The sequence below is a fragment of the Sminthopsis crassicaudata genome, chromosome 5 (genome assembly GCF_048593235.1).
Source record: "Sminthopsis crassicaudata isolate SCR6 chromosome 5, ASM4859323v1, whole genome shotgun sequence".
In the NCBI taxonomy this organism is placed as follows: Eukaryota; Metazoa; Chordata; class Mammalia; order Dasyuromorphia; family Dasyuridae; genus Sminthopsis; species Sminthopsis crassicaudata.
The window spans coordinates 146,803,996-146,817,690 of record NC_133621.1 but is presented as its reverse complement, the minus strand read 5'-3'; the positions used below and the strand labels follow the sequence as shown (position 1 = coordinate 146,817,690).

At 35.5% G+C, this 13,695-nt stretch overlaps 1 protein-coding gene across 3 annotated transcripts in view; it reads right to left on the bottom strand.

Annotated features, from left to right (window-relative positions):
* CCDC146 (coiled-coil domain containing 146) overlaps positions 1 to 13,695 on the bottom strand; it is a 168,612-nt gene that overhangs the window by 22,864 nt on the left and 132,053 nt on the right. For all 3 annotated transcript variants that reach the window (XM_074268450.1, XM_074268451.1, XM_074268453.1), the window contains exons 12-15: positions 10,319 to 10,407; positions 10,051 to 10,215; positions 7,567 to 7,791; positions 5,826 to 6,054 (exon numbers count right to left, since the gene is read on the bottom strand). In XM_074268450.1, the coding sequence (XP_074124551.1) occupies positions 5,826 to 6,054; positions 7,567 to 7,791; positions 10,051 to 10,215; positions 10,319 to 10,407 (708 nt within the window). The remainder of the gene's footprint in view (positions 1 to 5,825; positions 6,055 to 7,566; positions 7,792 to 10,050; positions 10,216 to 10,318; positions 10,408 to 13,695) is intronic.

Below are 13,695 nucleotides of genomic sequence, written 5' to 3'. Positions count from 1 at the left end.
TTCTTTCTGGATGCTTGTGATATTTTCTCTTTGGCCTGGAAGTTCTGGAATTTGACTATATTTCTGGGAGTTTTCATTTTTCAATCTCTTTCAGAGATTGGTGGATTCTTTTAATTTCTATTTTACCTTCTGGATCTAGAATATCAGGATGGTGTTCCTTGATAATGTCTTGAAAGATGATGTCTAGGCTTTTTTTTTTTTTTTCCTGATCATGGGTTTCAAGTAGACCAATAATTTTTAAATTATCTCTCCTAGATCTGTTTTTTCCAATGAGATATTTCACTTTTTTTTTTCATTCTTTTGTTTTAATGTTTCTTGGTTTTTTATAAAATCATTAGCTTTCATTCACTCAATTCTAGTATTCAAGAAATTATTTTCTCAAGGGACCTTTTATATTTCCTATTTGGTCAATTTCACTTTTTAGGGCATTCTTCTCATGATTTTTGTATTTCCTTTTGCACCAACCTCAATTTGCTTCTCAGTTTTCCTCTACCTCTCTTTTTTGATTTTCAAAACTCACTTTGAGCTCTTCCATGGCCTAAGATCAATTTTTAGGCTTTGGATGTATAACCTCTGACTTTATCTTCTGAGTGTGTGTTTTAATCTTCTTTGTCAACATAGTACCTTTCATAGTCAGAATATTTTTCTGTTGTTTGCTCATTTCATCAGTCTATTACTTGGCTTTTAACTCTTTGTTAAAATGGGTCCCTGTTTTCAGAGGGTGTAATGTCCTAAGCTTCAGGAGTTTTGTGCAGCTGTTTTCAGAGTTCCCTCTAGAGACCCTGGATTTGTGAGGATTGTCCATGTAAGATCTAGTGTGCTAAAGCAGCAGAGTCCTTCCTCAGTGCTAATAAAGAGACTTCCTGTGAGTCAAGGCCTCCAGGAGCTGGCACTGCCACCCCTGCCCATGCCCACTCCAAGGCCTTCTCACCCTTCTGACAAACCCTTTCATGCTGATCTTACAAGGCATCTTGATGTCTCTGGGCTGAGAGGTCTATCCCCTCCAGTACTGCCACCGATTCAGAGCCCCCAAGGCCTGGGCCTGGGCCAAGATGGAAGCGGTGCTGGTGTGGCCTACACCAGTATATGTGCTGGATTTCCACTCTAGTGCCACAGACCTCTCCTAAATTATCTTCAACTAGAAAATGTTCCTCCCCCATCTTTTTATGTGTTCTGCTGCTCTATGATTTGTTTAGAGTCATTAAAAGAATTTAGGGGGATTTAAGAGAGAGCTAGGAAAGTCCCTGCCTTTTACATGGCCATCTTGGCTCTGCCTTGAATACTGAATCAAATGAAGCTTGGGTAAACTTTGAAATATTCCCATATAATCCAGTTTGATTTATGTAGTTAAAAATTCTGTTTTATAACCATATCTAATCAATTTGAAAATATCATCACCACATGGGTAAGAGAGTATATTCTGTTGGCTCAGCAAAAATCTGATGGGGTTTGTCACCAAATGTTGGGTGAGGGAATGTTGAACCCAAAAATATGTTAGAGTTACAGCTGGTATTGCAACATGTCTCAAAAGAATTTGTAAGTGTGATTGTGGGTTGTGCTCCCTTTAAGAAACTAGTCCTTTCAGATGGATTTATTCCTTTCTGATTCCCAGCCCCTCCTAGCTGATGCTTTATCAATTCAAGAAGCTAGGACCTTTGATTCACAAATCCTGTCAAAAGCACCCTTTTGAATTCCAATAGGAGGTCTGGGCTTGTTCCAGCTCCCCCCCTCCCCCCCCAGATCTGAGCCAATTTGGGACACCACCCACAGGCTCCTTTAGCTAAATCTCTCATAATAAAAGAGCCAAACTGGAGCTCTCTCTTTGCAGAGGTTCCTAACATGGCAGCTTAAGCCTGGCTGCCAAGGATCTCTGTCCACTGGAATCCTATTTCCGGTGCCCTTTTATCTCTACCTTCACCTTTTACTAACTAGACTTTAACTTTACTTCCAAACCCCATAATAAATCTCCTTTATCAATCTAGGTTTTCAGGTCTGCCACTAGACCTCATTTAACTCTGTATTCTTGCGCTGAATTCAAGGGGGTTGCAGGGGAGCTCTGTTTGACTCCCTGTACCCTGAACCTGCCATTAGACCTCAATTAAACCCTAATTTCATTTAGTTACCCTAATTCTAAACCTCATCAAGTGTAGACCACCTCTAAAGCAAGAAGCAAAGATTTTATTATGCTGCTAACAATGGGCTAAATCCATATGTTGTTTTTTTTTTTTTTTTAATCAGATAATGAAAAAGATAAAAGCTAAGTTTAGAACTTACAATTAAGCAAGGAGAGATGTCTTTTAGGAGGAAGATGCTATTAAAATGTGTCAAGTTCCTAATGAATCCTAGATGCCTCTGGCAGGCTAACACCCCACCCTCCCAATCCAAAAAAAAAAAAAAAAAGAATTTTAGAGGAGTGGGAGGGGCTTACAGTAGGAGAAGGTTCTTTTATAGGGAATAATAACCTCAGGATTGATACCATAACTTGGCTTTCTGATTGGGTAGAGTAACCCTAGAATTATGATGGTTTTGTTAATACAGAGATTTTGCTAAGTATGAAATCAGGGGTATCTACCTGGATTGAGATTTTAATAAAGGTTCATAAAGGTAATGAAAGGCCCAATTAAGATCACATGGTCAAGATAATTGGTGCTCCTTCCCTCTGCCACAAGGAGTAGCTTGGGCAATAAAATTCAGGCGTAGTGTCTCCTATCAAGAATCAGCCCAACCATCAAAAATCTGGGATTTTTCTCTACCCTCATTAAATCCATAGTTAACTCTTAGGAACAACTCAAAATATAATCATGATGCTAGTGAGTTAATAGTATCATTTTCATGTAGGAAATTGTGTGACTTATTCTCAAAGAAATAAACTCTGACTTTCTTAGAGATCTCAATGAATTTTCTCTAAGATATTAACCAAACAATGACTTTCGAACCAACTCTAATGTGCCTAACTGCCTATCAAATGAAGACATTAAGAAGCAATCTCTGGTTTTTGAGCAACTTATATTTGAAACATCTGTCACTGGATTTTATAAATAGACAATGAATAATTTCAAATACAAAAAGGGCACAGAGATCTTTGCCCAAAGAGAGTATTCTATAGCTATGAGTCATAAGTTCCCTTCAAGCAAGTCCTCCCAAGATAGAGAATGTTGCACTATAACTAATGTCAGAAAGCAAGAACAAACTATAATGGAGTGATAGGGTCAAAAGCAAAGGTGTCAGTTTTAAAAACAACAAAAAGAATGCTAAGAATTACTACTTGTTCATACTATGAGATAGTGGAATTAAAAATTAGATTGCATAACCAACTGATCTATTTTCTTTATGAAGAAGTTGATATAAACTAACAGTGAACAAAAATACTTCCCAGCTGTGTTTGTTGAGGTTGGGAAGGGAACCCTTCAGATACCATGACTCCAAGTTGTCTCTATCATTTATATTGTCTCAAGTATATATGTACTTTTTGACTCCAAGATGTCTGCTTTAGAAATACTGCATTAGTTTACAAAAGAATGCTTGGTTTATTTATGAATTCAGTTGCTGGCTCTGGAAGAAAGATGTCTAGCTAAAGGTAATGATGATTTTGCTGGGAAGATGACTAGCTCTAATCCTGATTGATCTCTAAACCATAAAATTAGTATATCAGTAGAATATCCTGGAATTGAGCTATTAGTATATCAGTAGCCTTCATAAAATTACAAATCAAAGGCTTTTTGTGAAACTAAATAACCTTAGTACCTAATCTTAAAAAAAAAACAAAAAAACACAAAAACAAAAAACCAGAAAACTTTTAATTTCAATAAATAGAGTTTCCTACTCCTTCTCTGCTTTCTCTCTTAGAACTTTGCCCACTGCTAACAGCATAGTAATAAAATCTTTGCCTCTTGAACTGGAGATGGTCTAAGGCTACAAACTGTTTTGAGAAACCTCATGACACCAGCCTAGAAGCCCAACAATATTTTGAACTTTAGTTCTAAACCCCAACAAGTGCATTCAGGCAGAAGAAATAGGTAACGTAAAGGCAGTATATTTAAAGAAGACTGTGTAAGGCTAGGCTATAAAATGATGGGAAAGAAATTTTATGCTTGAAGCAAGAATAGTTGGGGGTGGCTAGTGAGAGGTCATGGTGAAAGGGGTGATGTAGCAGACAGTCTGACCAGGGCAGAGTCCCACCAGGAGGAGTGACCCATCCCACCGGGAGTTTAATCCTTGCCCCCATTGGGGTGGAGGAAGGGTGGGTCCTGGGAGTATGGCATCATAATGATAGGATCTTGGTGGGGTGACTTGGAGGTGACTGCTGTGTGGACTGGCAGAGGATCCAAAGTGAGGTGTGGTAGCAAGAATGTTCCTCTTGATTTTGGCTCCCTGGGGTAAAGGCCTCTTCACCTGGTGTTACCAGTGGCTGTGATTATAGGTAAATAAAAAGTGAATTATAAACAAAGTTCTAGCTTCAAAGGATAGCAAGCTTAATATCAAAAGAACTACCACCTAAGTTCTTTGCTAAGAACAGCAGAAATCAGAAATAAACAAGATTCTTTGGCTACAGTAATTAAATCTACAGAAGAAAAAAAAGTTATGGCATGATTAAATATATGTTAGGAAAACTTTTGCATTTTTACCAATCATAGAACAGTTTTAGAAACATTTAACTCTGAAATATCTTCAACAGTGCTCTTTCCTAAAAATAAAATGGTTGAATGAGAAGAAAAAAATCTTTGCTTTCAATATCACAGAAATCTGATATAAAGATAGATGTATGGACAATTGACAAATGATCAAGAGATATTTCTCAAGAGATAAGTGCTAAAAAGAATATGAGCAAAGCTTTCAAAAGACATGTCAGAAAATGGTCTGAAAATGGAGAATAAGGGAAATAGAAAATAAAATAACTCTAGAGTTTTACATTACACCCTACCTATTTGAAAAAAAAAAAAAAAAAAAAAAAGGAAAAAGTCAATATTGGAGTAGGGGGGATAGGAATGCTAACAGTGTTGATTAAAGCTGTGGGGCCCCAACTGTTTTGGAAAATAGTTTGGAATTATTCAAGCAAACTCACTGAACTTTTCATACTCTTTGATCAGTATTTTTATCATTGGGTTATATACCACAAGAAAATTGAAGACAGAAATACAGGTACAGAATATATTCTAAAAATTCAGAGGAAGTACTTTTTTGTGGTATTAATGAATTAGAAATAAAGTAGGGACCCAACTGGGGAAAGGCTGAATAAATTGGGATGAATAAAAATAGTACTGTGCAATAAGAAATAAAGTATAAGGAAATCATCTCTCTCTCTCTCTCTCTCTCTCTCTCTCTCTCTCTCTCTCTCTCTCTCTCTCTCTCTCTCTGTATGTGTGTGTATAATCAATAGAAATTTATCCAGGAAAGGAAATAAAATGAGAATAATTGTGGAAATTTTTTTTTTTTTTTTTTTTTAAGAAAGATGGATTCAGATGGAGGGGAGGAATTAAGATTGAGGAGGAAAATAAAATGAAACAAAACAAACAACTGGGATGTAAAAATACAAAGCATCAAGAAAATTTATTTTTTAAACAACTAAAAGCAAAACTTATGTTATTACCAAGGCCAGAGATGTTGCCCTGCTGAAAAACCAGAAGTGCTTTCTCCCTGACTCTCTCCTCCTGTCTCTCTCCCTGTCTGTCTCCTCCCCATCTCTCTCTCAGCATATAAGTCACAAAATACAACCTCATGTACTTTCAATACACAGCAATACAACTTAAAACATTAGTAAAGAGGAACCCCCCCCCCCCAACAAAACTACTCATTTCTAACAACATCTCAGTTCAAGTCTTTCCTACCTGAATCTGCAGGACTGCTATTTCCTTGTCCAAAGTTCTCTTCAGTGGCAACATTTTCCGGTACACATAAATCTTTCTTTGCCTCTCAGCAATTTTCAGCTTCAGAAATCTGAGTTTTTCTTCTAATATTTGTAACTCAATATCTCCATTTCTCTTCATCATGTCTTGAATGTTTATTTTCTCATAGAAAATGCATACCTCTTCCTCCCGTTCAATCAATATAACACCACTATGGGCAAATTCAAAATTTTGTGTTATAGAGGTAGTAAGATTACTTGTGAATTAGCTATCAGGGACCTTAAACAGAAATTGAGATTGGTTTACTTCCAGGAGACACTGGCATCTGATTAAGGGATTAGAAGAAAGGAGTAGGACTGCAGATTGGGATGTGTCTCTGTGTGTCTCTATCTCTGTCCATTTATTTACTTATGTAGTCATTCATGCATTTATATTTTTATTTGCACCTCTGGGAAGAGGAAGAAAGAGGCCTGTTTTCCCAAAAAAATTATTTTTAGTACCTTTGAATTGTGAAAATCTTTTAAATTTCATGTTCTTTGATGAATATTTTTATTATATCACTGCCCTCTCTTTTCATACTTTCAATTCATTTTTCCTATTCTCAAAGCAATTGTTTTTAATGCTTGCAAAATTACTTTTCATAATCTCTTTCCTTTTAGCCAGCCCCATGTTGTCAATGCTCCTCCTTCCCATCTTTCTCCTGCCCCCGCTCCCCATGTTCCCAGTGCACTTTGATGCTCATCAAGTTTTTTCATGACATCTGAGCTCAGGGAACATTACTTCCCAAGTGCCCACCTCAGGGTCTCATACGTGGTGGCGATGCAATAGATTGTTGCTGTAGGTGATCTGAATCTAGGTTATTATTACAGAATATTACAAAGTCACATGTCAGGTTCTTGGTTTTTTCAGTTAAGAAGCCACTCCAATGAGGTGCTGCAATAGAGTGAATTGAAGGAAGGAAATCTTGGGTTTAAGTTTTCCTGCTGATGCCTATAAGCTTCATGGCAAGTCATTTGACCTTTAAGTCTAGGAATTACATATTAGCACCAATGAAGGATACTTTCACACTGGGAGTTCCTTCATTAATGAAATCATCAGTTCAGTTCCTCCCATCTCTCACACCACTCCTCCCCCCAGCCAAAAAAAAAAAAAAAAAAAAAGCAATTCTATACTCCTATATTTAGTGTTTCTAAAGCTGCTAAAATTTTGTCCTTATGTTTAATAGAATTAAAAATATTTAAAAAGCTGCTTAAAGGACCTGCTTTCTTCCAGAGAACAGGTGATGAGAGAATCTCTCAATAATTTTCACAGAAAGTCCACAAATTGCCACAAAAGTGGTGCAGAATCAAGGTGATGCTCAACAGTTTATAGAATCGATGGCAAACACTATCTCTTGTCTCTCTCTTTTTGTATCCCCAATGCTTAGCACCCTGCTAGGCATTTAATAAATGTTTAATGGATTGAATTAACATCAAGGAATTCTTAGTAAAAGCCCTGGAAAATATTCTCAAACATCCATCTATGTCTCTCCCCACCAACCTGTCTCCACCTCAAAACAGCATTTAACCAAGGTAGCCTGTTCTTTTTTATATTCGATCAGCCTAGCACCAAAAATGCCAAATGACACTGAGATTAAAAATGTGGCAGTGCCCCAAGTTAACTTCAGGTAGCAAAACTGAAAACCCCGTAGTACTTTGTTCTCATAACCGTGGTTCTCTTTTACCTCTCATTTCGGCTCTGAACTGCTTTCTCATATTTTTTCCGGAGCTGTACCATCTCTTCCTCAATGGATGTGACCACATTGGCAAGTCTGTCAATATTGTTTAATTGTTCTTCTCTTTTCTCTCTCCTTTCTTGAAGTATCTTTATAACTTTGCACACATCATTTTCCAAGCTCTCTTTGATTGTAAGGTTGTTGCACCGTTTCAGCAGAGAATTTTGTAATTTTCTTTAAAAATAATTAACAATGGGACAAAGAATAAACTTAAACTTTCATTTTGCTAGCTGATAATTTTCTGAAGTAAGTAGACTGATCATATATTGTCATCAGGGCAAAGCAGTTTACTATTTTAAAGGTTTAGTAAGGAAATTTTACGGAAAAGTGAAGTTTCATCTTGTGAAATTGTACAAAAATTGAATAACCTCACATTCTCACAGCCTTTAAAATGATGTCACTGTTACGCTAATTTTATGGTGGAACTGAAAAGTGTTCAGGTTCTTTCTTTGGGTATAGATGTCCTACTCATAATTCTCTGGGTATAGCTGTGTGTGTGTAGGGAAGGAAGAAAGGAGAAGGAAGAAAGGAGGGGGAGGAAGGGGATACCCTCTAGAGGTGTGTTTTTTAGACCTGAATTATTACTAAGTCAAGTGGCAAGCACCCAGTTATGTGGTGTGCCTGTGTTAACTTTAGGCACCATATTATTGATGTTCATTAGTTCCAAGCATCTTGGGATTGATGGCCAGCAGGTTGTCAACCAGCAATATGTTGGACTCAGAATCCTGAATTTACATGGTAAACTGAGGCAAGATAGCCTAAGACAAGAAATACATAATTCCTAACTACAGCATTCTTAAGACTAGGTAGCCCTGGGATTGCTACTACATCATTCCTAAAGGCATTATCACATGAAAAGGGTGTGAGTTTGAATCTTAGTTTTACTGTTTATAAAGTTATGTGATGTAACGTGCTGTTGTCTCCAGAAGCTGCCAATTGCTCTCTGGGAGGAGATCTGCTGTGTCAACTCAAATCTCTGACAGATTCTTCTTCCTGTAGAGAACCGTTGTCTCCAGACAGTTGCTGTTAACTCTGGTCCAGAGAAGTGATTTCCCTTCCTGCAGAGAGCTGCCTCAAGTCTGGTCTAGAGCAGAGACTGACTCTTCCTCCAGAGCTGCCTTCTTTATCCTCCCAGAGAATGGGCGTGGGATATTGCAAGGGCTTCTGGGAAAAATTACTTCAACCAATGAACTTGCTTCTCCTAAGCATGCAACCTCCTCCCCAGTAAAGGCAGGAACTAGAGAATTGTCAAGTACCGATTTAGCACTTAGTAAGAACCTAATATCTCATTATCTCATTAGCACTTAGTAAGAACCTAACAAAGTGACCTTGAGCAAATCATCAAACTCTCCCTACCTCATGTTATCCATCTATAAAATGAGGGATCAATCTAGATTATATCCATGACCCATCTTCTTACTTTAAATTTTATGATGAATACAAATGTCACCTATTCAACCTTTTTTTCTCAATTAGGTGACTGAAAGCACCTTCTGATATTGACAATTTTATTTTAATTTCTCATATTCTTTTTTAAATAGTTCTACGAGCAACATTAACAAATATTTTGGGATTGTTACATCATTACTGTAAAAACAGATGTACTGAAGTAGATGATTTTTTTTTTACAAAGTAAAACACTAATATATTCTAATAATCCTATGAAACAGAGGTATATAAAAGGACATTTTTTTTCCTCCCCAATATGAAAGTATATCTCTAAAACCAAAAGATAGCATCATAGGCAATGGGGAAATGAAAATACACAATAATGTCCCCTTTCCAACACAGTCATAGATCTGATCATAATAACAGAAAGACAGGAGAAAGAGATGAAAAGCAAATAAATTGGTAAAGAAAACAAAGGCGAATAAATTGGCAAAGAAAACATGAGTGCTGGCATTACTATTTAGAAAATTCTGGACAATCAGCTGAAAAACCAGACTATCGTAGCTTCAGTGAAATAGCAGAATACAAAATAAAGCTGCAACAAATAGCATTTCAATATAGTGAGAACAAAATCTAGGGAAAAAAGTAAAATGAGATACTTCATTCAAATTAATTAGAAAATACATGAAATATCTGAGCCAATCTCCCAAAACATACTCAAGACATAAAAGTATAATTATGAAGCAATAAGAAAACACTATGACTTACATAATTGGAAGGATATTCAATTGCTCCTGGGTAGGTGATACCACTATAAATAAAATGAAGGTATGACCTATGTTAATTTACATGATTGGTGTTATGCCAATCAAACTACCAAGGGATTTCTTTTTTAGAGTTAGCAAAATATTAACAAAAGATCTAGAAGAGTAGATTTTTTTTTTAAGCTCCCTTTCCATTCTAAAATATTTATGATTCACTAGAGTTCTAATAAACAAGAAGTTCTGGTGTTGTTGCCTTAGAAGTAGCTGTTTCAACACTCACCTATCCTGAATGGCTGAGCTGTTTCTTAAAATTTCCATTTCATTGATTGCCATTTTGAGCTTTTCCTTTATTTCATAGACTCTCTGTTGAGTATTGTGAAGTAAGTTCACAAATTTGTTCCTTTCATTTCGGACAGTGTCATACACTTTGGAAAACTCCTTTAGTCTGTAAAAATACATAGTATTTGGGGGACTGTTTGCTGAAATCACAAACACACACACATACATACAGAGATACACATACATTTAAGTTCATGAGATTCTTTTACCTTCGATGAAGTTCACGTCTTTTCTTCTTATATATGCTGAGTTCAACATCCTTCGATTTGATTTCTTTAATGATGTTGGTAACTCTTTGCTGAAATATAAAGATAGGTATATTAATAAATGTCTACAAATTATACAATTTTCAAATTAAAAAAAATAAGCAAGATGGAATTATATTTTGGTCACTGAAGTAGTTGAGAGTTGGCCTCAGTATATAAGCAGTGAAACTCATTTATAATTATATGAAACTCCCAGTGGTAACAAGAGAAAATATAATCAGAGAATTACAGCAATTTGGGATTCAAAGGCATTTTTGAGATCATCTAGTCTAACCACAATAGTGGATATTATTTTTGCCTAGAAAGGAAGACAAGGTGTCTGCTACCATTGAAGTCATTGAGTTGTATATCTGTATATTTCAAACCTAAGAAACTTTTCTTTTGGAGAAATAATTTGAGTCTCTCCAGCATTATACACCTTCTACTCCCTCAGTTTGATAATTTCTAATAAGAATTCACTATTTAATCTTAAGTAAATACCTTACAAATTTTGTGCATAAAACTCTTCTTATTTTATTTTTTCTTATTATACTTTTTTATTGAAAAAACATATGCATGGGTAATTTTCAACATTGACCATTGTAAAAACTTCTGTTCCAACTTTTCCTCTCCTTCCCCCCACCCCCTCTCCTAAATGGCAGGTAGTCCCATACATGTTAAATATGTTAAGCATATGTTAAATATAATATATGTATACATATTTATACAGTTATTGTGTTGCACAAGAAAGATCGGATTTAGAAAGAAGGTAAAAATATCTTGGGGAAAAAACCCAAAAATGCAAGCAAACAAAAACAGTAAGAGTGTAAATGCTATGTTGTGGGCCATACTCATTTCCTGATGTTCTTTCACTGAGTGTAGCTCATTCTGTTCATTACTGATCAGTTGCAACTGATTTGGATCCAATCTCCCTGTCTACCTTTCTGCTACAAAAATAGTAGTTTTGACTACACAGGTCTTTGTCAGAAAGGTGATATCTCTGTTTTTTTAGTATGCATCCACAGCTTTCCTTCTAAGAAGTAAACATCTTTTATTTTATGATTGCAATTGTCATTCAGAGTTATATTTGAGTCCAAAATTACAAATCTGACAGTGCTTTAATTTAAAGAACAATTAATTCCAATACTATATAAACTATTTGAAAAAACAGGAAAAGGTGTGCTACCAAATTCCTTTTATGACTCAGATATGGTGCTGATAGCTAAACCAGGTAGGCTCAAAAGAGAGAAAATTATAGACCAATTTCCCTAATGAATATTGATGCAAAAATCTTAAAATATTAGCAATGAGATTACAGAAAGTAACCCCCCCCAGGATAATATACTATGACCAAGGTGGATTTCTACCAAGAGTGCAGGGTTGGTTCAATATTAGAAAAACTATTCAACTACATCAATAGCCAAACAAAAAAATCACATGATTATCTCAACAGATGCAGAAAAAGCATTTGATAAAATCCAAAACCCATTCCTATTAAAAATACTAGAGAGTATAGGAATAAATAGTCTTTTCCTTAAAATGATCAGTAGTATCTATTTAAAACCATCAACAAGCATCAGATGTAATGGGCACAAACTAGAGCTATTCTCAATAAGATCAGGAGTGAAACTAAGCTGCCCACTACTACCATTATTATTCAATATTGTATTAGAAATGCTAGCCTTGGCAATAAGAGAAAAAAAAAGAGATTAAAGGAATTAGAGTAGGTAATGAGGAAACCAAATTATCACTCTTTGCAGATGATATGATGGTATACTTAAAGAATTCTAGAGAATCAACTAAAAACCTACTAGAAATAATTCACAACTTTAGAAAAGTTGCAGGACACAAAACAAATACACATAAATAATTAGCATTTGTATTTATTACCAACAAAATCCAGCAGCAAGAAATGCAAAAAGAAATTCCATTTAAAATAACTGGCCATAGTATAAAATATTTGGGAGTCTGTCTACCAAAAGAAAGTCAAGAACTATATGAATACAATTACAGAACACTTTCCACACAAATAAAGTCAGATCTAACCAGTTGCAAAAATATCAAGTGCCTATGGGTAGGCCGAGTGAATATAATAAAAATTACAATACTACCAAAATTAATCTACTTGTTTAGTGCTATACCAATCAGACTCCCAAGAAATTATTTTACAGATCTAGAAAAATAACAGTTCATCTTTCCAGATGATAAGTCAAGAATTTCAAGGGAATTAATGAAAAAAATGCTAATGAAGGTGGTGTAGCTGTGCCAAACCTAAAACTATATTATAAAGCAGTGGTCATCAAAACCATTTGGTACTGGCTAAGAAATAGAGAAGTTGATCAGTGGAATAGGGCAGATCACAGCACAAAAATAGTTAATAATTATAGCAATCTAGTGTTTGACGCTATAAAGACCCCAACTTTTGGGATAAGAATTCACTATTTGACAAAAACTGCTGGGAAAATTGGGAACTAGTATGGAAAAGATTAGGACTCGACCCATACCTACCACATACCAAGATAAGATCTAAATGGGTTCATGATTTAGACATAAAGAGTGATATTATAAACAAATTAGAAGAGCATAGGATAGTTGACCTCTCAGATGTGTGGAGAAGGAAGGAATCTGTGTCCAAAGAAGAGCTAGAACTCATAATTGAACACCACATAGTTAATTTTGATTATTTTAAGTTAAAAAGCTTTTGTACAAACAAAACTAATGCAGACATGATTAGAAATAAACTGGGAAAACATTTTTATAGTTAAAGGTTCTGAAAAAGACCTCATTTCTAAAATATATAGAGTACTGACTCAAATTTATAAGAATTCAAGCCATTCTCCAATTGATAAATGGTCAAAGGATATGAACAATTTTAAGTTGAAGAAATTGAAACCATTTCTAATCATATGAAAAGGATCTCCAAATCACTATTGATCAGAGAAATGCAAATTTAAGACAACTCTGGGATACCACTACACACTTCTCAGATTGGCTAACATGACAGGAAAAGATAATGATCAATTTTAGAGCAGATGTGGGAAAACTGGGACACTAATACATTGTTGGTGAAATTGTGAATGGATCCAACCATTGTGGAGAGCAATTTGGAACTATGCTCAAAAAGTTATCAAACTGTGCATACCCTTTGACCCAGCAGTGTTTCTACTGGGCTTATATCCCAAAGAGATCTTAAAGAAGGGAAAGGGACCTGTATGTGCAAGAATGTTTGTGGCAGCCCTCTTTGTAGTGGCCAGAAACTGGAAACTGAGTGGATGCCTGTCAATTGGAGAATGGCTGAATAAATTGTGGTATGTGAATATTATGGAATATTATTGTTCTGT